Genomic DNA, 25613 nt, shown 5'->3' on the forward strand with positions numbered 1-25613 from the left:
AAACTCAGTATTTTCTTAAAACTTAGTATATTTGGCTGTGTGGGTTTTGTTTTATTTAACCAGGAGAGAGACTTGAGTCTGTGTGCCAGAAGATACTGTTATCATACTCTCTGAAGCAGAATGTTATTGTTCTGTTATTGAAGAATACTATTGTATTGTAATACTTCTCTGTTCAGACATTAGTGTTGGAAGGGCTCCCCTAGTTTGTATATTTAGACATTCTTCAAAAGGAAGCAGTACAGCCTGTGTAAAAGAGACTTTAAAGCTCAAGAATTGGTTTCTTCCATCATATTTCTTTCTTTTCTTAGAAACAGGTCCTGTTTACATTCACCTGACCTTTTTATTTCTAAATTCCTCTCTTTTGCTGCAAAGATGCAAAATAGTTTAATTGGCCAGTAGGTTCTGGCTGCCCTAAAGTAGAATAGCAGCCAGAATATAGTAGTTGAGATATACCTAAAAGTTAAAACATATAACACAGAATAAAAGGTTTATAGTGAATGTTTAAAGATAATTAGAAATACTGCTTGTGTCATCAGTGGCTGTCTCTTTCTGAGAACATCTTTATTTAAAAATTATGAATAAAGCAGAAAGTAGACACAAATAATGTACGCTAGAAATAAATACATATGTGACTTGAAACTAAAGTGTACATATCAGTAATCTGATAACATAAAATTTTGGTTTTTAATCAACTCAAATTTAGATGTTTTCAAATGTAGGAGACAAGGTTAAAATTAAAATAGATTCAGACATTTAAACATACAGGTATGCACAGTGAAGGCACCTAAATCTTCTCTGACCTCTGTAGTGATGTATTAAAGCAAAAGAAGATGAAGAAATTGAATGTCCTTTAAAATCGGTTTCATTTGCAACCACAAAAATATATGCATTAATTATCTTCTGTCCTTATCATAACTTGTGTATGTGAATATAAAATGTAAGTGAGAATCTGATGTACAAAAAAAAAAACCAAAAAACACCTCTTGCAAAAAGTAACTGGCTTTTAAAGCTCAGGTAGGTAACTTGGTAATTTCTAAGTACTGAGAGATACTTTCAAAATTTAAAGCATATAATATTTCACAATGAAATGACTGTTAGTGTCATACCTTAACATCAGTTAAACTGTTACTTCCAAATCTTTCTCATGTTTTCTCCTTCCAACTCCCTCTGCAGATACAAACTTCTGAGGTATTCCAGAGAACGTCAGTACATTGATGGGTTGAACAATTTAATATATACTCCTAAAGTATTTGTCAGTAGGTTATATAAAAATATAACTGTAAATCTCATACCAGAACTTGCTCCCATTAGAGACTATTGATGGAAATGGAATGACAAGCTACGCTACTGAAGTAAACATTAATACTGAAAGCTACTAATAGACACTACAGACACTATAAAAAAATAAAAATAAATAAAAAACAACAACAAACAGCAGCTTAGAATTAGGGATTTTTGACCATTTGATGATGCATATTTGGGATGAGAAGTAAAATGATTGTATGTACCATGCATTTTGTTCTGAAGGAAAAGCCAGCAGCTACCACTCAGATGTTTACAGCATGAAACTACTGTCCAAGCCTTCGTTCTCCGTGTTCTCTATCTTAACCACTCAATTAACTAAACTGCAGAAAAAGACCTGTAGCTTGTCTGGAAGTTGGGAGAGAGGCCTCCTCTTCCAGGAATTTTTTATACTGCTCCCTCCCTTCTTCCCATCCCTGTATTTAAATGAATGCTTTTGTTCCTTTTTAAACCATGTTTTGTAAATATGTGATGTAAATTAATGTGTGTACATTGCTTTTAAATTGCTCAATATTTTATGCTTCAGTATGTATTCGAGTGTGTTCTTGTTTGAATTCTATAGGAATGTTTTTATTAGCATGAAAGAACAAGTGTAAAATATAAGTATGCTTAAAAAAGGTTATACCTTATGTGAAATGAAGGAAATATTCATTGTTGGCCAGCTATGACTGTAAACTGTTATACTAGTTTTGAGCTTTAGGCCTCCTGCATATCTATATAAAAGAATCAGTTTCATCTATGAACTTGCAAGAAAGCTTTTAACTTTATTTATTGCCAGCAAGATCCTACGATTCTCTGCCTACCATCTAAATCATATTTATATGCATATTGCATGTGTATTATGGAAAATCCTGTGGTAGTTGTGTATTATGATCTACAGGAACTCTAACTGCTTCCACGTGTGCCACTGGTGTCAGTGTCAGGGATTTTAATGCCTAAAACAATGTGTCTGGGTGCGTACCGTATTTTGGTATTGTTCTCTTTATCTCTCTCTCTCTTTTTCTTTTCTTTTTTTTCTTTTTTTTATCCTAGTAAACAGCACTTTTATTCCTCCAAAATCAGAAGAGCCAAAAATGTATCTTCATTGGAAGAATATTAAAGTTACATTTTTAAGAAAAGAATAAAACATAGTCCTAATGCTTGCAGTGTGGGATTTTCAGAAACACACAGTGTTGGTCAAACTATTCCACTGATTATGATGGTATAGTGGAACTGAAATTAGGCCAATCCCAAGTGCTTTTTAAAATTCCACCTGTAATATATTAATATAGTTTTTTAAGGGCCTATTCTAGTAGAGTGCTGCATACTTCTATGATGCACTAAGTATCCTCAAGTCTATGACTTTCAATGAGATTGAGGTTGCACAGACCTACCAAGGATAGGTCCTGTCTGTTTCTCTATTTTTGTGGTGTTAAATGTATGAGCAATTAGGCTCTCTCCTTGGTTTAGAACGAAAACCGTATCTTCAGATTTTATGTTTGCTTGTAATGTTATGTTACCTAAAAGGATTCCATTCCTAAGCATTATTTTTTCCTAATATTTTTATACGTCCCTTGTTAATACTAAGGAAGTGGACTGAATTGTTTATTTTCTATGTTAAGGCAAAGATATTGACCAAGAACTACTGAACTGTTTTGTTTGTCACAATTCAACTCTTTAAGAACCAAAGACTGACCTCTGCTCCCATGAAGAACGGAAAGCAGTACGTGATAAGGATTGTTTATCAATAGAGTGTTCTGTAAGAGTGTTGACAAAGAATACTAACTTTAACTCATTACTACGTGTTGGTCTCCTGAAATACTGCCACAGATAGTGTGGTGCTGTGTATATTTGAGGGGTTTTTTGCCATAAACACAGCTTTTTTTCTTTGATATCCCAGCAGTAAATTTTGCCCTTAGCCATTCTTAAGTAAAGTTATAGCTTATTTTTAGACATCCCAAGTATTTTATAAAAATGTAATGATTTGACTGAAGTAGTTAAGAGCAGATTGTAAGGTATATTTTAAACCATATCGAAATGACCTTAAAATCTATTAGTTATCTAATATGCTTTAGCAATGATGTAATGCAATGCAAATAACAAAAAAGTAAATATAAAGTGAACAAAACATCCTTCAAAAGCATGCTTAAGTGGTTTCATTACCTCCTGATATATTTTTCCATAACTGAGTGTATAGAATATTCTGAGGCATATGGGTAAATACAAAATAGTTAATATACTGTATGAACAATTATATCCTCAAAATAAAATTGGTCTTATTTCATAACAGACTAATACAATTCTTTAAGAACTGATGAAATTAATAATTTTTAAATCCCTGATGTAATTTTGAAGTGATTTCTGATTTTCAGTACTTACAATTTCACACCTTTGATTATGGGACGTCTTTCAGTATTGTAGGTCTGTTCCTTTTTCTGAAGCATGTTTTTGTGCCCATTTGTTAAGAATGTGGGAGGCATTCTGTGAAATTAATGTGCAATTTTTATTCTAGTGCGTATATATATATATGTATATATACATATATACATCCTATATTACACATTAATATGCTGTAGCTGAACTAATATAACTTTACAGGTCTAAGTGATTAATCATGTGTGGTCTTAGAAAAATGTGATTTAAACCAATATGTGAATGGATTATGACATATAGCTCAGTTATCTTTAACATTTTAACTATTAGAGCCCCAGGGTGACATATGTTAAATTATGAAATGTTAACCAAATATTAACCAAAATATCTTTTATCACTTTTTTGGGAAATTTTAAAAGTTGCCATCTTAAATTACACCAAAATAGTGTATGTATACTACCTGCTTGAACTCAGTACTATTCTGTAGTGAATTTTAACATAGACAGTGCCTTCAAACAAAATAAATGAGATGCAGAGCTAAGAGTTGTGCACATTCCTTTTGATATTTTCATAATTCTTGTAAAATATAGAGAGAAGCCAAACACATTGGCTTTTCCATTCCTGACAAGGCAAATTAAGTACGTCTTCTCTTCAAGGAGATAACATGGAGAAGACAGAGGAAGTATTTTTCAAGATTCTGAAGGCCTTGCAAATTAACAAGTAAAAATGTTACAGAAACATTGACAGTGGAATCTAGCTGATAAGCTAAGACACTTTTAAGCCCACCTGCTGTATTTTAAATTTAAGAAGAATATAAAACAAAAAATCCATTTTGAAATAGAGATCATATTGAAAAACAAGTGCAAAATATATGTTCTTTTTGAATCTTGCGGGTCTATTTTTCTATCATTATGTTTACTAATGCTATGTTATAGTGGGTTACTAAGGAGCCAGTTATTTAAAAATATTAAAATGACACGCTGCATATCAGCAAGAGGAAGTGTACTTAAGATTATTTTATTTGTAGAGGTTATGTAAGGTAGGCTTAATGAAAAATGCACTGAAACAAATGCTGGGAATTTCCTGTGTACTATCATAGGGGTTTTTTGTTTTGTTTTGTTGTTCATGAAAATGTTTGTACTTTTTTATCATTGTCTTTTCTGAAATATAATGTTCTAAAGATTGTGTTGGTTTGTTTATTCTGAGGTTTTCTGTAGGGCATATGTTCATTTTATTTTGTATATAACCAAAGTGCTTATCTTTCCTAGTGTCCAATTCCTTTAAGTGACAGCAAAAGGGAGGGGAAGTTGGCCAGCAAATACATCAGGTTAGGCTGTGATGGAATCAAAGCATTAAGTTAACTAGTGTTTTCCCTTTATTGGTATTTATATGCTTTGCATCTACCTTCAGCTTTTGATTTTTCTAGTCTAAATGACTCAACTTTTTTGCCTACTTTTCCAAGGTATGCTTACTATTGAATGTTCTAATGGCTCTTCCCTATGCTTAATTTTCTTTGGAAGTAGTTTTCCTTCGATATGGATATAAAGAATGTGAAATAGAAGGATTCATCCCTATTTCTCTTGACATTAAATCAGGACTTGATTTTTCTCAGGAATCATCAGTTATTCTTTTTACCTGTTCTTTGTATCTTTCATTTATTACAGAAGTGTCTAAAGGTTAGAGGTGTGCAAGTAATTTTGGGGAGTACTTAAACTGGGGGCAAGAGTACTTGCAGAATGCTATGATAATTCACAAATAAACTTCTACAAGTATGTTTTTGTTGCATATACTTTTGGCTGTATCGGATATGGTACTCCTTGAAAGTGTCACCAGTTATGGTATATTAAGAAGCAGAAAAGGGGGGATTTCAAATGTGTAGCATCTTTGGCATCCTTAAATGATATTCAACCTTGCTGTCAATTGAAAGCTGCTTTTGCATCCATATCTTCAAAAGCTGAATTGGGAGATGAGATTATTTATTACTTTGCGGCATCCTGAGTACTAGTCCCATGTTATGGGATACAGATTATGTTAAGTGGTAGTTTGCATTTCCTGTACTTTTCCTTATTATGAGACACTTTTCAAATATATTCTGTTCACTCCTTTGCAAGAAGGAATGCAGTTTATTAGCTTTATGGAAGATTTTGATTTGTTCTCAGAATCTTAGTAGTAGCATTTTAGTGCATTTGTTCCAATCTTGATCCATTTTTGCCATCTCTAAACAAGTGTTTCTCTGAATGCTTTTATTCAGAAGAGTAGTTGAAAAGAAAGTCAACACATGTTCTTTCTAAAGTTAATAAAATCAATAAACCACTTAATAGTTACTGTTAGTGCTTTACTATGAAAACTGTTGTGCAAGTGCTAATACTATTGCAATAGTCAGAAGTTAAGTTCTTATCACTTATGGAAATTTTAATTTACAAATCTAAAATTTCATGTTTAATATCAGTTTCTATTCCACTGGCTCACTAACTACTGCTGTAGTTGAGTAACAAAAGAGACTGAGGAGAGTAGCAATGGTATAATGTCAATTACCAGCATCGTTAGCTGTGAACACCACTTGGAAAAGAAGAAACAAATACAAGACAAGTGAGAAGTATGAAACAGTGATATCTATTTACAAGCCTGGCTGGAATCATTCTAATCACATTTAATCTGACCTCCACAAAACTTTGAAAATATCTCTTCTTGTGGTGATGGAACGACTGTGACTGCCTGTCATACACTTTTTCCTGTGGTTAAATATCCTTTGTTAAAAGCATACATGTCGTTTAAATTTTATTATTTATTGTCTTATCAAACACACTTATCCACACTGAGCTTTTCTTTATTGGTTCTTTATTGGGCTAAGCAAAATATGATGCCTACTGAGGCTCATTTTTAGGAAAGGAAGTTCTTACACCCTAGAGAAGTTCTTACACCCTAGATTAAATTTATTTCCAGTGTGGAATATAGACTTAAAAATTCTCTTGATGTATAATCAATTTACCTGCCTTTTGTAAATCTTGCACCTCTCTTATTCATTACCTTACTCTCTTATTTCAGTTAACATAGAGGGCAAGACTGTCCAGCATTAACCTTCATTATTGTCTAGAATAAGAATGTCATCTCTTATCCACTTCAGGGAGGCAGAAACAAAATTTAACCCATGTGCTTGCTGCCTTATCCCCAAGAAGATGAAGAATGTCTGTTTAAGCAGCAGTTGTAAACTGCTCAATTATTGGTGCTCACTGCATCTGTCACAGTCCAGTAAATAAACAAAATTGGACTGCTGCTGCTCTGAAAGATGATGTGGAAGGACTGATGCTGTAAACGGGAAGGGAGCAGCCCAAAGAGTACAAAACCCTGTATCTGGTCCCAGTTAATACCAGGTTTGGACCACTCTCATCTCACCAATTTATCTGTTCCCTGCAGATTAAAGAGGTCTATTATACTTTGTTCTGTTCTAAACTGAGGATCCAAGCATTCAGAAAACGGTTCACACTTCCATTATCTTTAAAAATCTAAATAGTAAACTTTGTATGCAGCTGTAAAATGCTGGATCTGAAAAGGTAGGAACATCCTCTTTCCAGGAGACCTGAGAGTAGTCCATCTGTTCTTCAGGTGTCTCAAAATAGTCTTGGAAAGAACCACAGGCTTAAGTAGAGGCAGAAGAATGGAAAATCTTTTCATAAATAATGCATCTAAGAGCTCACTGGAAGTTATTGAGGAAGCTAGTAACTAGAGTCTTTCAGGAGCATGTTGTTACAGAGCTTTGAGATTGTGCATCTAAAAGCATTAATAAAATATTTTAAACTGAAAAGTAGGTTGAACACATGCAATTATTAATTGATGATTACACATATATGGTTATTCTTTGCAAGTGAAAATATGGAAGAAAATGAATACTCACATCAGCATATTGATGGAATGGGTTCAGGCCCAGTCCCTTTCAGTAAAAGGCTGTATCAAACTCAATCTTGTATATCTGTGTTACAAATTGTTCTTTAGTTGTGAGCTTGTGGAACTCTCCATTTTCACTGGTTTGTCTAGGTGATGGCAGAAGAAAGCATTTTTATATTTTGTTTAAAAGCCTGAGAAAAGTGCACTACTTAATTGAACTTGAATGATGATGTGTAGCTTAAGTAATATGATGAATAACTCTAATGATCTGGAATGGCTTATGTCTATCTGCATAATGGATGCCTCACAGAGCTTGCCTTGGCATTTACTACTTCCATGATCACCACTGAAGATGGCTGCCTGCCATGTTACTACTCTGCATGGTTTGAAGGTAAGCCAAAAGCTGATGTTATTGTTCATAGACTCCTGGCAGAGTCTTGGAGTTAATGAAATGAACTTCCTCCTACGAGAGTGTACACAAGGAGAACTTCACTACTTCATTAAACAATGTGTAAATTCTATGATATACTTATTATGCTTAGTAAATAGGATCGACTCCCTTGATTCCCTTCCATAGTTTTCTTCCTTTAGTTGAGTACACCGATTTATCAATATAAATATTCTTTTCAGTCAGCTATTTGAAATTTGAGACCTACTGTTTGAAGTTACTCTAGGTCAACCTGTAGTGTAGCCTTACAGAGTTCCCTGATGTTTGTATTCATTAGTTGGTCTTCTGTCCTCAACAAACAGATGATTTTGTTTGATTTACAGATGCTAGCATTGCTATCTAAGGCCATTAGTATTGGCTTGAAACTGTAGACCTTTGAACACCAACCAATTTGTGATTCTAGAACCAATGTTGAATTCTGTCTCTCTAGTATATCTCTTGGTTGAAACTTTATATTTCTGTGAAATAAGTTAAATAATATTAATATTACAATCAGGTCATCCTCAGACAACAATGTTGCTAGTGCCTGATTTTAGTAGGCACAAACCACTACTTTAAGTTCTTGCTGCAGAATTTTCTTCTGAACACATTTTATTCAAATAGCATGCAAAAAAAAAAAAGGAAAAACTGAGTATTATTTATGTCATTGTTCCAGTACATTATATAAAATCTGTGCTTTAATATAGCTGATAACTACGAAGTCATAGAACACCATTTTCATCTTCAAAAATGCTCTATAGTCAGCTACGAGATTTTTTTTTGATGCATTCAAGTATCTCTATTTTTTTCCTGGTCATGGTTTAACCATTGTTAGATAATTTCCATTTATCTAATAAACTTTCTCAACTAAAAACAAACATATCTTTAGTTGAGAACAGTAATATTTTGGTATAGGCTTTGGGAATCGATTGTTATTATTCTATTGTTTGCAAACTAATAAGGCTAGAAAAATTTCTGTCTACCTTGAAGTTAATCACTTCTTTGATTTAGTATTAACATGCTTTTTCCACACCTCATCCTAAGGTTACTTTGTTCTTTGTATCAAATGTTAAGTATGTTTTTTAAGGCTCCAATGAAGCATCCAGCTGTTCAGCCCAGTATCTTTATATAAAGCCTCTAAGCTTAGATTTTAAGTTAAGTAAACTGAACACCCACTTAACAGAAAATTATATGTGTTTCCACTGATAGAGTATGTGTGAAGCTATCTCCTCACCTGAGGGCTGGGAGGGATTTTTATTTAAGCAGGGCAACATGAACAGATGTGGTTTTCCTCTCCTGCGAATATATGTAGTCTTCACCTTAGCTACTCTTTTAAGGACACATTGAGAACACTGTTGCTTCTTGCAGCCCACTGTTCTGCTATACCAAAGAGCCACTTATGTACAGTTTTTTGTGGACGTTCTACAGGTGCATCTGAGGCTTGGATGCCACTACTGAAATTCCTGCAGTATATCAACTTTAGCCCTTAGGTATCCACAAGAATAGACTGTTAAGAGTCATGGAAAGGTCTTGGGTAGGACTATGCAAATATCTCGGGGAGATGAGTGTGGGAGTGGAATGTTGGCTGAATAGAGAAATACATAAAAGAATGTTTATTTTTGATACCCATTAACTTTTCTTTTTTGCAATTTCCTTTCATATTATACTTCTTAAATAAGTAGAAGTCACCTCTGAGTTTTGAAAATATTAGTATTTAGTCAAATTGAGGGCAATTTCAAAAGAAATCATCTTCATTTAAAATGATACAATGACTTTTTTTTAAGTCAGGGCAATGTTTAGACATCTGGGAGTTATTGGTGGTGGTGGTGTATTTGTATTTGTTTTAATTTTAGACATAAAGCTTTTTCCTTGACAGAGAAGCTGTTATCCCAAAATTTTCTTGTTTTGGCTGGTTCCTTCTCCTTGAGACACAAGTGGCCACCAGTTGTGTTGTGTGATATGTTCAACATAATTCCATGTTTCCTTTTTAAAGCTGTAGTCTTGTAACAAATGAAAATCCATTTTGAAAGAGGTGTCCAATAACTGTAGGATTCTCAACCTGAGTCTTTAGTTTCAAACAACTGAAAGAGTCTGCCTGACTCTTCTGGGAATAATGCAGCGGTTCGTCAGTTGATACTAAAAAATAATACAATCCTTTGTAATTAAATTGAAGAGAAAGAATGATTGAATTAAAAGATAGTTTTAAACTACTTTCTTGAGCTTGCAATGACTATAAAGCATTATAAAACAACTTTGTTTTAGTTTTTCAACCATATTATAGTTAAAAGACACCTCACGGCAAGTAAAATGTAATTAATTCAATAGCAGATTATTTTGTCTCTGACTAAAAATGGCATCTTATAGCAGAGAATGTGAAAGTGTTTTTTTTTCAATTCTTTGGCCTCTTCCCAGTGCCTTTCCCTTTTCTTATGCGTTATGTTGGTGTAATTTACTTTGAATTTAATAGTTCTCAAGATCCGTCTGCAGCTGCTTTATATAATTTAATTGGAACATTTGGAGCTGGACTTCCCCAAACTGAGTCCAGAATTTTCACATTAAGAGGATGCTCGGAATCAGCAGAGCCCTTCAGGTAGGAAGAGAGGGAGAATTTTTGTATTGTAAGTTAGATAAGTGTTGGGACATAATGAAGCAGTAGGGAATCTTATCAACAGAATATACTCTCTTTTCCTCAACCACATCACTGTATACTGTAAAAATGTAGCCTGAAGGTTGTTGGAGGCAGTATAAACAGGGAGGAAGATGTCAGAATCTTGTAGGGAGGAGCATAGTCCTGTGTGCTGTGGAAGCATTTGTATCTTGCATGAGAATACCCTTTTCTTTTCCCATTGGGATGGTTCATCTACACATCATCTCCAGGATAAAGTTGTAACTAAATCATGAACAGAAAAGTTAAATCATCAAAAGTAGTAAGAATATTTAAAAATCTGGCAGCTCTTCCTCCTTATTTTAGATTGGCAATTACAGCATAGCTTTCAATTTGAGAGCCTCTGATGTGGTTATGTTGCCAAAGACTTGTCTTAATTGTGCTGTAAACTTGATAAGCACCACATACAGACTCTCCTATCACCATTTTGGTCAGACTCATCAGCCCTTGACAACTATGCTGGGGGTAGGAGACGAAAATGTACAAAAAAAATACTTCAAATGTGAGATTATTGTAGTTTCACTCCCAACATGCTCATCACAAACAGTGGTTAGCAAGTTAAATCAGGATTTTGACCTTCTGTTATCTAATTCTTTAGATGAAAAGTGGGAAAACAGAGCTTTTGTGGAAGGTGCTCATCAGGGATGGTCTCATAATGATGATGATTGACCTCCATTTAATCATTGCAAAATGAATCATCATGCAAATGGTAAAAACCTAAAATCCTCTCCTACATTCCCTCTTAAGGCCTGTGATATATTGAATGTTCTCTGTGCCAGGAAACCTGTCCTGCATCAGACGAATATATCTGTGTGTAACTGTACAGACTGTATGCCCTGACTCTTCATGCTCTTTTCTGGACTGCACAGCCTCCTTGCTAAAGTTTCTTTTGAAGGCATTGGCAAGGAGGTCTCTATTGCCAACACCTATTTTCCTGGCTTTTCCACCCCAAGAGCTCAATGGAAGTTGTCTACTTCCTCACAAAGACTGGTCAGGTACTCCTTTTCCCAAACATCAGAACTTGAGAGGAGGAGGAGCTAGGGGGAGAGAGGGATGAGTCTGTTCTAGGAGACTTTCAGGCTGAAGAGTCTGCATGTCTTACTTCCTTTTCTGGAATAAATGAGCCTTCTGTAAGTGTGGGGGAGAGTAATGAGATCCTAGCTTTGGCTCCATTCTTTGCTTAAGTCAATGAGCGTTGAGATTCCTGCTCACTTGCATGAGGTAGAGCAATAAGGGAGAGGATTAGAAAAGAAAAGGAGTTACTCCAGCCTGAATCTCTTCAGCCAGTGTATCTAAAACCAATGTGGAAAGAACTGCTGGGTAGCCCCAAAGAATGCTAGACTCTATGACCCTGCCAGAACTGCCCTGAAATCCCTCATGACAGGGGTTTGTTCACTGTGTTTTAAGGATTGCAGTTGCCTTTCAACAGGCCTGAGGCCTTTGTGTAGTGAATATATTTTTTCCCTCTTTGTCTTGCACCCTTTTTCATGTGGTTGCTGAGTCTGTATAAGTAAGTGCCTCTTATCTGACCAGAAAGCCCTCCCATTAATGGCTAGGGGAGGAGAAAAAAGAGCCAGAAAAAGAGCAGCAGGAAAGAACTACAGTCAAAACGTACTGCAAAATCAAAATAACTGCAATAAAATGGAATGATCATTTACACCAAATATAGTAATAATAATAATAAAAAAAAAGCTTGGGCTACATCAGTACGAAGGACCTCAATTCTAAAACACTTACCAGTGGTACAGATTTGGAGAAAAATTCCAGGCCAGCTAAGAAAACAAAAAACACAGAATGAACAGCCATTTTGCCTGTCAATGGGAAGCCTCAGTGTCAGCAAATGGAAACTGATGGGATGAGTGATTTTATATGAAGGCCTTTAAACTGGAGCTGCTTATCAAAAAGCCCATATGACTTTCAACATGCTTTTTCTTACTATTTACTTAGTAAACAATGAGAAAATAAGTAACCTGTACAAACATGAACCTTGTCTGTGAAAATGTCTGCTGTATCATTGCTTGTGGAAATAGTGTGAATACTGCCTAACTCAACTTCAGGGATCTGTTTTCTATGAAGAGAAGTCTATTCTGTTTAATTTTTCTCTCTTTTGTTGAAGAATTATGCTCTACAGATATCAGTTTTGAGAAATATAAATTTCTTCTCAAATCAGAAATTTCAGGAGGATTTCTCTGTGGCTGTAGCATGTTTAATCAAGAGATTTCTCTGTGTTGTCTGTGAAGGCTTTTTTTTTTTTTTTTTTTTAATCTTCTTCTTCATAAAAGGTAAGTCTAAAATGAGTCTGAACTATTTAGTTATCTTATGCATTCCCCTGAAGGAAAAGTTACCTTTGGCTTCCCCCATGGCAATCAGATGTCTGCATACCCATTTCTGGAGCACATTTTAACAATATTTTAAGTCCTGTCACTTTAGTTGTGTCTTAGATTCACTACAACTTCAGGACTTTACCTGTGCAACTGTAAGTCAGCACCCACCAGAAGTATCTGCTTCACTTTAGGGAAATGTCACTTTTTAAAATGTGACTTTGTCTTTCTGATCTTTGGTTAGATGCACATACTCTCTTATTAGGTTCATCCTGCCTCAGGTAGATAACTACCTGCAGAATAAAGATTTTAACCTGATTTGAGGTGGATCTTAGTTGCACACTTTTTTTTTTTTTTTAATCAGTACACCATGACCATAGGAACATATTTATATCCTATTTAGGGGGCTGGACAGAGCCCACAGCAAAGAAAACTTACTGTTTTCAAGCTTCAGGATTATAAGGATCCCATGAAAGCTGCATGCTTTGAGATGGATGCTATTTTGGAACCATCTGCATTGTTTACAAGAGTTGTGCAACTGTGGTAGAGTCCAGAAATCAGGGAGAAGACTAATCAAATAAAGAATTGTTAAGGGTAAACTTCTGTAATGTATGAATTCAGTTAATATATAGTCATCCCAGCAGGCTCTCAGTGTAAAGAGAGAAACTCCAAGGTCAGTGGCAAGTGAGTACTTGACTGTTTCTGAAAGGCATTGTTTCATTAACAGTCTCTGTAGTTTCTGTAATCCCATTAAACAACAGTTCTACTTCAGGATATTTTAAATGCAACATGCCATCAGTCTACAGAAGTCACTGCCAAAGCCCTCAAACTCTCTGATCAGTTTATCAACAAAAAATATTTGGATCACAGTCACTCTATAGCTTACCTTTTCCTGTTTCTGCAGTTATGAAGAGAATATTAAGATGATGCTTCTATTTTAGGAGGTTTTTATTTTATTTTATTTTATTTTTTATAAAGGCTATAGATTTGACTTCATAGAAATTTGAGTGTACCTGAATACAGTAGCCATCTAGATTAAAGATCAATGTTGTTAAAAAATGATGCTAACTGAAATAATTCAGAACTCCCTAGACTCCATGGGCAGCAGCCCTTCCGTTTGGTGCTGGCAAAGTGCTGAGATTTGTCTGAAGTTTTAAGCAAAGATACACAGATTTTAACTCTTTCAGCTCTTTGGAGATACATACTTTAACAATCCTTCTGCATTGTTTATTCTGCTGTTAGGTATTCAGAATTCCTCCTGTGACCTATTTGGTAGGGAGACTGTCTCTTTTGTGTGTAAACTATGAATAGCATGGATCACTTTCTTATTTTGAGTCAGTGTGTTTGGTGACATATTTAAGGTAGCACAACTTTCTTATTTTGAGCCAATGCATTAGGTCAGATTTTTTAAGGTAGTGGAGGAAGTCGGCACAACCAAATTGGGTGTTTATTTGCTTCCATATGCCATGCATGGCTTCCACATGTCCTGTTCATTGAACACAAACCATGACTCTTTAGAACATAATCCAACTTCACTAATAAAATCAAAACTGTTTTAAAGAAGAAACATTTTATTGACTTGTCTGAATTTCTGCCAGGTTACAAAATGATAAAAACTAGTGTAGCAAAAAGATAAGCCATGAGCAATAGGAAAAACTTTCCTCCTAAAAGCTTAAAATAGTTCTAGCAGAGGAGGATATTTGTGTAATGACAGTACATGTTTATTCCTGGGGATCACTGACAACAGCAGTGGTTGAATATGAGAAAGGACTGAGGAGAGCGGCAATGGTGTAATGGCGGTGACCGGAATCATTAGCAGTAAACACCACCTGGAAAAGAGAAAACTTGTAGTCACAATGAACAGCATATGTTCCAAACTACCTTAACAGTTAGATTTAGGAAGCATGCTCTATCTCCTGTGTAAAAAACTTTGCTGATTTTGTTCAGTCAGTTCAGTTCAGTTTTAACTTTGTGAAGTAGGTAGTCCTAAGAAGAGATGGTTCCCCTGAGAAGGTAATTATTTCAAAACTAAAGATTATTGAAGCATTCAGAGGTGACTCAAAGCCTGTTGAAGTCAAGGGAACTCCCACTGATTACATTAAGTTTTAAAGTTCCAGTTTGTAAGGCTTGCTGAAGATGAGGAATTTGAAAGATTTGCACCCAGGTCTGTAAAAAGACTTGGCCGTGGTGAGGCTAGGAGGTACCTAGCTCCTGCATCAGGCAGGCATATTTCTAGTTAGTGATGTGAAGTGGGAGGGGGAGGGGGAGGTAACTCAAGCAACCAATAAGAAAGGTAGACAGGTGAAATCCCATCTATTAAATTTAAATACAACCTCTGTGTGAGGCCTCCAAGCAAGGCAGGCGGCTAGAGCCCAAAGCTGCTTTCTGAACTTCAGTGCCTGTCTTGTTTTTAACACAGCTGGTGATGGGGCAGTTCTTAATGCAAGAACCTAGCGGCTGGACTTGCTAGAACAGGGAAGACTCAGGCTACCCTTGTCTTGAGGAAATTCAAATTTTCAGCTCTCAGAATCAGGAGCTTGGGACACCCAATTCCCAGAAAAGTGCCTTCATCTAGGTTGAGCTCCCACTTTCTTCAGCTCTCTTTAGTCTAATACTTGAATTATTTTCTGCACCATGACATGCTTTCTACAAGAGGACTAGAGTTCCCTCCCACATCCCAGTGTTGCCAAAGTCCTAACTGGTGGAGGTGAGAGTTGTAGGCTTGAATTACTTTGTACATAGACAGTCAATGAACTTTGCTCACTTTCTGGGCTTGGGCACTGACCCCTAGGCTATTATGTCAAAGGACAGCATCCTCAACAGCCTAACTGGAGTAGTCTCAGGCAGGCTCTTTTAAGAACCTTTTAGGTGAAATACTTAAGCCTCAGCATCTTTCAGGCATCCAAATAGTTAGGGGATATTTTTGAGAATTGTTTATTAGACATAAATGACCTGAGCTGTACCTCAGACTTTTTTGGATCTGGGACACAGGCATTTATTAGTCTTTAAGGAGCTTTACAAGCTTGCAATTTAAAATGTTTTGCAACATATTCTCTAGTGTTTTCAGACCACTGAGTAGACTATTTGCGGAAATTTAAATTTAATGGTATAGTAAGCCACGAGAACATAAACAAAATTTTTGGAAGTACTATGTAAAGACCATAGAATGGAATATAATAAATCACTGTTGGCCTGAAAGCAAAGAAAGGCATAAGATACAATTATATTGAAGGCCACCTTAAGAAATCTGAGTATCACTGAAACCATTAGCCTGTTTTTCTTTTACCACTTTGGTTATTTCTTTATATTTTTATGTATTTTTTTCTGTTGCATATTTCAGTTCTGATCATTGTTTAAAATGCACATAGAAAAGACTTTTTTTCTTTTCTAATTATAGATCATATTAGAATGATTTAATCATTTCAGGTGAGGGAAATGAGGGAAATTTCCCTTATTTAAAGAGTTCTTTTCCCATAAGATGGGGATTTCCAAATCTCTATATTCTTTCAGCAAAGATAAAAGCAGTCGATTTTTTTTTCTTTAAGATTATATGCTGTTGAGTAATGTACCTCTTTTTGGATGAAGGTCCCTACTGGTGTAAATGTGCATAGAACTACTTTGAAAGAGCTGAATCCATTCATATTTGCACAGAAGCTGGCTACTTGCTTTGGCTTAGTTGATTATGAACTGTCTTTATTTACACAATCTTATGTGGTAATGAACTATTTCCCTGAATAATGTTGGTCCTTCAATATTAAAGGACTGTATTTGTTCTTTCCAGCTAATGCCACTACACAATATAGAGGTCATTAGGTATATTTGCAGATACTCACATCAGCATATTCATGGAATGGAGAAAGGCCAAGTCCCTTCCAGTAAGAGCTGGTGTCAAACTCAACCCGGTATAGTCCTTCTACAAACTGTTCTTCTGTTGTGAGCTCATGGATCTCCCCATATTCTGTGGTTTTCCTGTAATGATAAAATATCTCTATAAATATTTCATACTGTCATTTCAGATGCATAACAGAAACAAGAATATTAAATAGCACAGATGCTGCACAGCCAAATTTTACATTGAATAGTCTACAATTCTATATTAAATTCTACATCCAATCATCCAAAATAATTCCCTCCTTCTGTGTAGTGTATGGGTCCATACTGCAGAGAATGTCCTTGCTACCAACTCATCCATATACATCACAAATCAAAGCTGGCTGTCTTTTTTTGGTCATTGCTGTTGCTATGGCAGGGATTATAGCTAAGGCCCCTGTTTTAATTTTGTGTTTAACTTGTACCAAGTGTCCTTTGGAACCAAATGTTTAGTGTCTTGGGAAAAGGATGGTCATGATGAAAAGCAAGATGCCAAATCCCAAATTATAATTAAAGAGAAAATGGAAATTTTAGTGGGAAATGATTTTATTCACTAAATACTAATCTCGAGGACTAAAGGGTTTATATCTGAACACTAATGCATTTTTATGTGACCCTGAATGCTAGCATCTTGGAACAGTGATTTAGCATCACAAGATTTTACTAATTTGAATTAAAATGCCTTGGTCAAAGAGCAGGGGCCTTTTCTACTAGGTGCCATGTGAATGAGCAATAGGAATTTCCAGCTTGGAGAACTTATGGACTCAGCTTGTAACAAAACACTATGAGTGAATGAAATTCAGAAGCAGGAAGAAAATAAAGCTGGCATTGCATCTTATTTGTTTAAAAAAGAGCAAGCTTTGTATGACAACTGTTTAAATATTTACATATTTATCTCTTAAAGCCCTTCTTCCTGTTCTCACTACCTGTTTGTTGTATTTCTGAAATTTCTTATCCATTTTTATATCTATTTTTATATTTTTTCTCTGGAAGTTTTTAAGGAACATTTCCACCCTTTATAACTGCCTAATGTAGTTGAAGGAAGAATGAAGAAAACCTTGGCTTGAAGAATTAACAGGACTTGCTAGTCCTATGGCAAGGAGTAGAAAACAGAAGGGTGTGAGGAGGAAGAGACAGAGGGGAGAAAGAAGGAAGATACTGCTTGTCAGAGAAAGAATTGATTGTGCTATTGTGGCTTTTGTTTTATTTCCCAGCCTTATCCCTCTTCGTTATATTTGCCTGTCTTTGGTTAATTGCTATGAAAGACGGAAATTCTGAATGATGGAGCTTTTACTTTAATTAAGAAGTAGCAGGATCGAAAATCCTGTGGTAGGTCTTGTGTTTTCTTACATCTGAGCTGTAGCCCTTTGAAGTCTGACAAATGTCTTGCTGGTCCAGCATAAGTGAAATCAACTTTATCCAGAGTAGACTGAACCCACAGGGAATCCAAGCCCTGTTTGAAAGATGGCTCATGGGCAGTTTGTGACATGCACGCGTTTGTTTTATTTTTTTTTAAATAGTACTTCTTGGCTTAACTTTTATTACCTTAAAAAAAGGCTGAAGAATTCACTGGTGAGTGCTCACATATCTTTGAAATTGTGAAACAGAATTGTTCAGATTCTATAGAAATGTTTACAGTACAAGTTAACAATTCACATGCAACTGTTTATAGGTTGGATAGTCAGACACAAACCAATTAAAAGGAAAAATGGTGTCTGACCCAAAATCTTTGTTTAGGTAAGCAAATGAATTTCAGTTTGAGAAAAGTGTGGGTGCAGCTTGAACGGTGCTTTCTATAATTGGCCATCCCAATGTTGCAGATGTTAACAACCCAGAACAGTCAGGCAACTGGAAAAAGAGTTCACTTAAAGATTCTTGTCCACTACTCATAGTTAAAGGCACTTTCTTAATTTTAGTTATTAAGTGACATCCATCCAATGTTTGTGGTCTTACAGGCACATCCTTCAAAATTACTGCTGTGTTGATAGCCAACAGGATAAAGTGATTCAGAGCCTTGACAAAAAAAGCACAAGACAGAGGATTCCCTACACTAGGCCCTGGTAGCAAGATGCTATGAGTGATTCCTTTGGAGCATCACTTGTGTACATCTGTCTGAGTAGGGGAATAAATTCAATATGGTTGTTCATCCTTAATAAGTTGTGGACCACCAGCATCTGCTATCAGATAGACATGCTTCCAAATTAAGACCTGAGTTTAAAAAAAAATGTGTTTTTCCAGCAAAGAATTTGCAGAGCTCTACCTAAGATACTATGGCTGCAGCCTTGATCTCAATCTGCTGTCCCTTATCCTGATTCTCTTTTTCACTGTCTGGACTTTAGTTGTATATTGTGACCAGGTTAAATCTATACTAGTCTGTGCAATGACATTTGTCTATTGATCTATTGAGAAACACACTGTGTTGCAATGAAATATACCTTCAGATCTAAGCAGAATGCTGAGGAAATACCTCTACAACATGAATTATTGTCTGGATTTTTTTTTTTAATGATTCAAAACCTAGGTCACGTGAGAACTATGTTTTGTGAATGCAATTCTTGAACTATATGGTGAGATCTAGATTTCCAAAAACATGAGAGAAGTGAGAAGATCAAAGCTAGTCATGGGAGGAATATTCATATAGAACCCAAATCACATGCTTCCTAGGTCTCTGAGCCCTAAAGCTCTCCTCAGTGTCTCAGCTGGAGTTAGCTTTTATGGCATATTTTTGGCTGAACTAATTTTGAATAAGCTGCTTAATAAAGTCAGCTGTTGCTATTCTAGCTTTCTCCCTGCCTTTTAAATACTATTATTCCAAATTTAACAGTTGCTAGGTGCTTTTGCTTAATTCCGTAAAATGGGTTAGCAAAGTAAAAACAAAAAATACCAAAAAAAAACAGTACAAAATAACAGATCTATAGATACTTGTACAAAACAGGACACTTTTCCATATGCATCTGCTAGGTACCCTTCATGTAACTTCAAAATATCCTTAAGCTAAGGATATAAATCCTGACAGGAGTAGTTACAGCTAGTTTTCCTTGATTGCATTCATATTTTCAGCTGGTTTATCACAAAGAAACTCTGGCTTTCTCAAAAGAAGAAAATTGCAACTACATGTGAAAACCTAGTTCAAACAAGTGTCATCTGCTAATGTCAACAGCACCTCTAAAAGCAGCCTGAGTTAAGCTGCAAGTCAAGGGAAAGGTCAAAACCTTCAGGATTAGGGTTTAATGTTCTTTCCTTGCCTTCCCCCAGCAAAATGATTCTCCTTTGCCTATGGTTAATCTTCTCAATTCATTTTGAAGAAGTGATTTGATTCTCTCAGGGGTGTAGTGACCTAAAGTATGAACAACACTTTGGTGGGTCCTGGCTAAGAACTGCAGGATTTGGCTCCTTATGCTTATTAAGAACAACATTGCAAAGTGAACAGGACAAAACTGTTCTGCTCAAAAAGTGAGGGCATTTAACACTGATGTTGCACTTATGTTATTCCTCTGTAAATTGTCCTTCATATTACATGTTCAAGACCACTTGATGAAACATCTGAAATAATCTAGATTTCCTAATAATGGCAGAAATAATCACCAAAGACAAGACCTTAGGCTTGTTTTTTCTTTCCTTGTAAGCAACCTGCCATTCTTATGGGGCTTAAAATATATAGATCCGAGAGTCATGTTTTACTAGATTAACACTCAAGATTTGGGAGTGGGAGGCATTAGTTTCTCCTCAAACCTCCTAAGCTCTTCTGTTCCTTTGTAATGGGATAAAGTTTTTAGTTTTGAGTTTTATAAAAAAACAAATAAACAAACAAAATCCCCCTCCAGATGGAGACAAAGGTATCTCCGTCCTTGCAGTCGTCTTCTCTGTTTCTTTCTTCAGCTTTTATGTAGATCATTCAGTTGAATTCTCTGGTGGCTCATATCCTTGCTTGCACTTGTCATTCTGTGCTTGATTTTCTTGCCGTTACTACAGATTTCTCTTGAATTATTTAAAAATCAGATTCAATGAGATGTTACAATGAAACTTAAATGCCTGAATATCTTGCCTATTTGTACTTTAGTAAACCATATCCCTCCGTTCTCTGTACTGTTCCCTTAAACTGAAGATAATAGTATTTGCTTGTCTTTCCATGATGTTTTGAGAATGTTTTGTAAATATTAAACTGTCATACCAAAAAAAGCCATGAAAGTCTACAGATAAGATGACAAACAAATACTATGGGCATGTTTCTGTGTTGTGTTACACTGGGATTCTTTTAAAAGTTTGAGTTAAGAAGTTTCTTCCAACTAGCATGTTTGTTGCACTGGAGAAGAGGGTTGATGCACTTGTTATTTGCATGTGTAGAGACAAAGCTTACAGAGAGGATTTTGTATGTTACAGCTGCAAATAAAACTCTTGCATATCAAGATAGTATCTTAGTCTGGATTACATATAAAATTCTGTTAAATAGGCTTTTTTTTTTTCTTTTTGTAGAAAGAGAATATAGTACTGAAACTAGGAGAAAAATATTTACATATTAAACCTATTCCCTTACAAAGATAAGATGAGCATTTCAAAGTGATTTTGCAGTTAATATGTATTTCAGTCCTGGGCATGTTCCACTCATTGGTTTTAGACCAGAATTCATGTGCTTTTAACAGTGATAGTGACATGTTTGCTAGAAAATGCATTGCTTTTCTGATCACAGCTCCATTCCCCTTATTTCTCATTTATTTGCCCAAGGCACCTGGAAAATGAGTCCATAACAACACATAACTTACCCAACAGCAAAGTCCTGCCAGCTTCCATCTGCAGCCTTTTTAAACACTTTAACAGCTACGTTGGCTGCAGGACTTCCTCTGACTGCATCCAGCACTTTCACCATCAGAGGGCATTTGGAATCAACAGAACCATGGGAGACCTTGGGGAAAGCAGGACACATTGTATAGGAGCTGTTCACCAGCCCCCGCAAAATCTTCTTTCACAGAGACGATGAATTCTTATTGCACAATTAATATTGACTTAAAAGCAAGTTATCTGCCAAACGGTATTCAAAGCTAGTTCTATTCTAGTTTTATCAAAACTTCTATTCCTTACAGTAGAGTATCTATCTTCAGTCTCTTTACAGACCATGTTATGTTACACACACACACACACACACACAATTACATATATATGCACAATATTAATATAATGGTATCTTCATTACTATATGCACCGTTCCCATCACTTATCTGTAAGTGATGCCCTGGCCCTGTTGCATGTGGCCCTGGGGAAATATTATAAGGCATACACTGTTGTCTTGTATGTGAGCTCTTAAAAAAAATACTAAATCATTGTAAGTGCAGGCAGAGAATCTTAACTTAGGCAACTGACAGAAAAATACCTAAGATATCCCTAGGGCTGAAAGAATATTGACTTCCTAAACTTTGTTATGTTATAATGAATTCTTAGTCATACTTCAAAAATATCTTTTTATTTCTTTAGAGATAAAAAAGGATATTTGGTGAAGAAGGTAAAGCTACCACCATATTGAAGATATAGGACATGAGTCACAAAGTGACAGAAATAGAAAGAAATAAAGGTCATGTCTCCTAGATCCCAGACCCTTTCATAAGATCCTAAAATAGATGACTAAATGGCAAAAGGAAAGTTTTAAGAATTTTGAAGAAGCTCCTTGAAAAAATTCTTAGTAAAATAACATTCCAAAAAAGTCTGATGGCTGCAGAATTTCAGGGGTGGAGAGGATGCTGGTCATGTAGAAAATTTAGATTAATGTTCTCATAATCATTGAGTTTGAATAAAAAAGACTCACCAGTGGTGCAGCTTCAGAGAGAAATACCGCTCCAGCTAAGAAAACAAAGAATGTGGAATGAAAGGCCATTCTGCTTGCTGTTAGTGAGTCTTGGTGCCAGTAGCTATGAGCTGATGAGATTTGGGATTTTATACCCAATCCTACAACAAAACAGGCTGCTTACTGGGTGCCCATATGACTCCAAATCTGCTGATTCTGATTATTTGCTTAGTAAACAGTCCAATCCTAGAGTCCATCCATGCATAGCACTGCCATTGCAGTCAACAGAAGTTTGGCATGTGGAACTACTGCAGGATCAGTAGAGCAAAGAGAATAAGTAATGGACACAAACATGACCCTTGCCTGGGGAGATTAGACCTGTGGAATGCCCTCCATGAAATAATGCAAATGACCTTTGTTTGCCCAGAAGTCCATTCAATTTGAGATATCTTATTTCCCTTGTCCTCAGATTGTGTGATAACACCTCAGTCTTTCTCTTCACCCACTCCATGTTTGTTCCCAATCTATTTAATGCTTTCTGAAGACTAATTTCCAAGGATAGAAGCAGCCTCACCATAGAAAATTAAGTTTGTTCATCGTTTGGCTTAAGCAGTGCTAATGGGCCATGATGGGAGACAGGTTCCCATATCTGCCCCTACTTCTTTAAAAAGAGCAACGTTTCTTTTTGAAACCTAATTTAGATAGAATCTGATACCATGCTGCCCCTTATCAAAAGTAGTAGTAGGGAAAGGCTAGTCCTTCTGAAGTCAGCAGAAAAACTTCAATTAACTTCCCAATTATCAGTGGCACTCATGGTAGTATAACATAAATAGCAGCTGATTTCCTAAGGTGAGGATCCATCTTTTCTAATTTTCAGCTAGGCATTGAGGCTTCCTCTTAGTTGCAGGGAAGAGACACAGAGAGAGATCTGTCCCCTCTGGAAGGTAGAGGTCCAAGCAAAGTGAAATGAGTCATCTCTCCATCTCTCTCGCTTCATGGACCCCAGAGGGAGCCAAGGCAACTAGCATATGCTAGTAGCTTAAATTCACATCTAGTTAATGTTCTAATTGTCAAACTCTTATTATATTAGCAAAGTTATTTTTTGCTCTGAAACGAACATTTAAGTAAAGGGAGTTTCAGGTATGAACTCAGCCCCAGCCTAAATTGAAAGGGAGAAGGTACAAATGGAGGGTGTAGACATGGTGAAGCTGAGTTTCTCCAATTGCATCACCTAAGGATTCTACACACTGTGCTAGCTGAAAGAAACAACCCCCTTTGGCTTTTCCTTCCCTGCATGTCCTTCCTGCAAAACAACACTGAGTCTATGCATTTGTTTTCAGGAGGCAGAATACTTAGCTTTTACTTGATTTCTTGATACAGTATTCTAATGAAAAGCTATTCTGTCTCTAACTTGAAGAAGATTATGATAAAGGTCTTAGAAAGAAGTTATGGAAGCACTCCCCACTGTCTTTCATGCCTTTATTTTATGTAGTCAGTTCTCTTTAGGCAGAGCTGTTTTTTAAAAAAAAATCTATATTACAGTAATCTCCTGAACTGGAATCAAAGTGCCTTTTGTGCTTAAAACAGAGTAGGCTAATATGTAGGTAGTGTTCTGTGCTCATTTTGCGTGCATGTGAGAGTCAGTGCAAGAAGTCCAGCAGTGACAAATCATGCTGAGATCTAGTGCTTGTGGGATCCATTCAGATCCTGGAAGGGAAAATACTGCTCTTAGATCTGTGCATTGACACTTTGCTTCACTATTTCGTTCTTATTATTTGCAAATATCTCTCTGAAGCAGCAAAGATTTGTATGTCAGGAAGAGAGGTGATCTGCATGCTAGTGCAACTAGACTGTCCTCTTATCTGCTGTCAGCTGTTCGACAAGGAAATAATGCCAAGGAGCTAATGAAATTGCCACCTGCCTGCACCTGAAATTGCTCTGTTATGGGAGAGTGATTTCAAAAAGAAAAATCAATTGTATTTCTTAGGTTTTCCTGCAAGATGCCAGTTTCTGAAAACATCAGGTCTATGGGGATAGTATATTTCAACTGTCAATGTTATCTATTTTACTTTCTTCTTTTATAACACTGATCTTTTGGCATCTGGTTTTCAGAATGGAAAAGGAGCATGGGAAATAGTAACCCCAAACATCAGATTTTTTTTCTCCTCCTTGATTTACTATTTTTTGGTCTCTCCCCATCCCACACAATCTAGATAGGGATGCTCTGACTATTAGCAGGGCCACCATTCTAGGGGTGATTAGACTCTGTGTGTGTTTGTGAATCCCCATTCATACATTTTGCAGATAAAGACATTATTCCTGCAAGATCTAAGATATGAGTTGAAGGTAAAAGTGTTAATGTTTCTCTGATCTGGAAGGCCATGGAACATGCAGAATTTTTTTATAAAATTCTATTAAAATCTCACATTAACTTAATTTAAAATTACTATATCCTAGTAAAACTGATGATAGTTGGATCTTCCTCCTTCCATTGTCACCTTGAACCCTTTAGCACAAATAATGCCAATGAGGTGCTATGGGTAAATTGTGTGAAAGGGTTCAGGAATTTGGAATAGCTGGCCAAGGAGAAAGGTGAGTGGAGTATTAGCTGGAAAAAAAGCCATCTGTTTGGATTTAGAGGAAATGATGACACTGAGGAGAAGGTAGAGGCTCCTCCTACTTGGCTGACTTTTAAGTGTAGAAGGATGCAATGGTTCTAGAAGGACATGGCTGCAAAATTATCATCTTGATTGAGTTAGCATGTAATGGAAGAGTTTTTGACACTAGCATCTAACTGGATTCTAAAATTTTGAGGAGTGTACCAGCCTCAGTGAATGAAATCTTACTGCCTCGAGGGAAAACAAGAGCATGTGACTGTGGGGGGGAGGAGGAAAAAGGGGAAGACTAACTGCCAAGCATCCATGGTAATTGTCAGTCTTTTATTGTTAACACCTTTCAGTGCAATGGGAGTCCAAGGCTTATAACCTGAATAACTTATTATTTCCCAGACAAAAAAAAAAA

At 36.0% G+C, this 25613-nt stretch overlaps 2 protein-coding genes across 4 annotated transcripts in view; one reads left to right on the top strand and one right to left on the bottom strand.

The window, feature by feature from the left end:
* The window catches only part of B4GALT6 (beta-1,4-galactosyltransferase 6), a 31895-nt gene extending 27058 nt beyond the window's left edge, over nt 1-4837 (top strand). Inside the window, exons 9-10 of one of the 3 annotated variants that reach the window (XR_010883318.1) lie at nt 1174-2255; nt 2904-4837. Coding sequence is in view for 2 of the 3 variants with exons in the window: in XM_067290603.1 (XP_067146704.1) it covers nt 1174-1321 (148 nt within the window). In the remaining variant the exon portion in view is untranslated. Of the gene's footprint in view, nt 1-1173 lie in introns of all 3 variants that reach the window. The other 2 variants (XM_067290603.1, XM_067290604.1) reach the window with 2 other exon arrangements.
* A 9665-nt stretch (nt 4838-14502) lies between these two features.
* On the bottom strand, nt 14503-22737 carry TTR (transthyretin). Its single transcript, XM_013942829.2, has 4 exons — nt 22614-22737; nt 21580-21719; nt 16783-16918; nt 14503-14778 (listed from the first exon to the last, which is right to left on the bottom strand). The coding sequence occupies exons 1-4, from the start codon at nt 22680-22682 to the stop codon at nt 14671-14673; spliced, it is 453 nt and encodes a 150-aa protein (XP_013798283.1). The 5' UTR covers nt 22683-22737; the 3' UTR covers nt 14503-14670.
* Between the last annotated feature and the right edge of the window lie 2876 nt (nt 22738-25613).

Source organism: Apteryx mantelli, chromosome 2 (genome assembly GCF_036417845.1).
Source record: "Apteryx mantelli isolate bAptMan1 chromosome 2, bAptMan1.hap1, whole genome shotgun sequence".
NCBI lineage: Eukaryota > Metazoa > Chordata > Aves > Apterygiformes > Apterygidae > Apteryx > Apteryx mantelli.

Bases quoted from the DNA above. Each gene is read 5' to 3' on its own strand.
- TTR (XM_013942829.2), bottom strand. From the start codon at position 22,682: ATGGCCTTTCATTCCACATTCTTTGTTTTCTTAGCTGGAGCGGTATTT. The intron at 16,919-21,579 runs GTAAGTTATGTG...TTATCATTACAG, and splicing joins TGGCAGGACTTTGCTGTTGG to GAAAACCACAGAATATGGGG. The intron at 14,779-16,782 runs GTGAGTATCTGC...TCTCTTTTCCAG, and splicing joins CATTCCATGAATATGCTGAT to GTGGTGTTTACTGCTAATGA.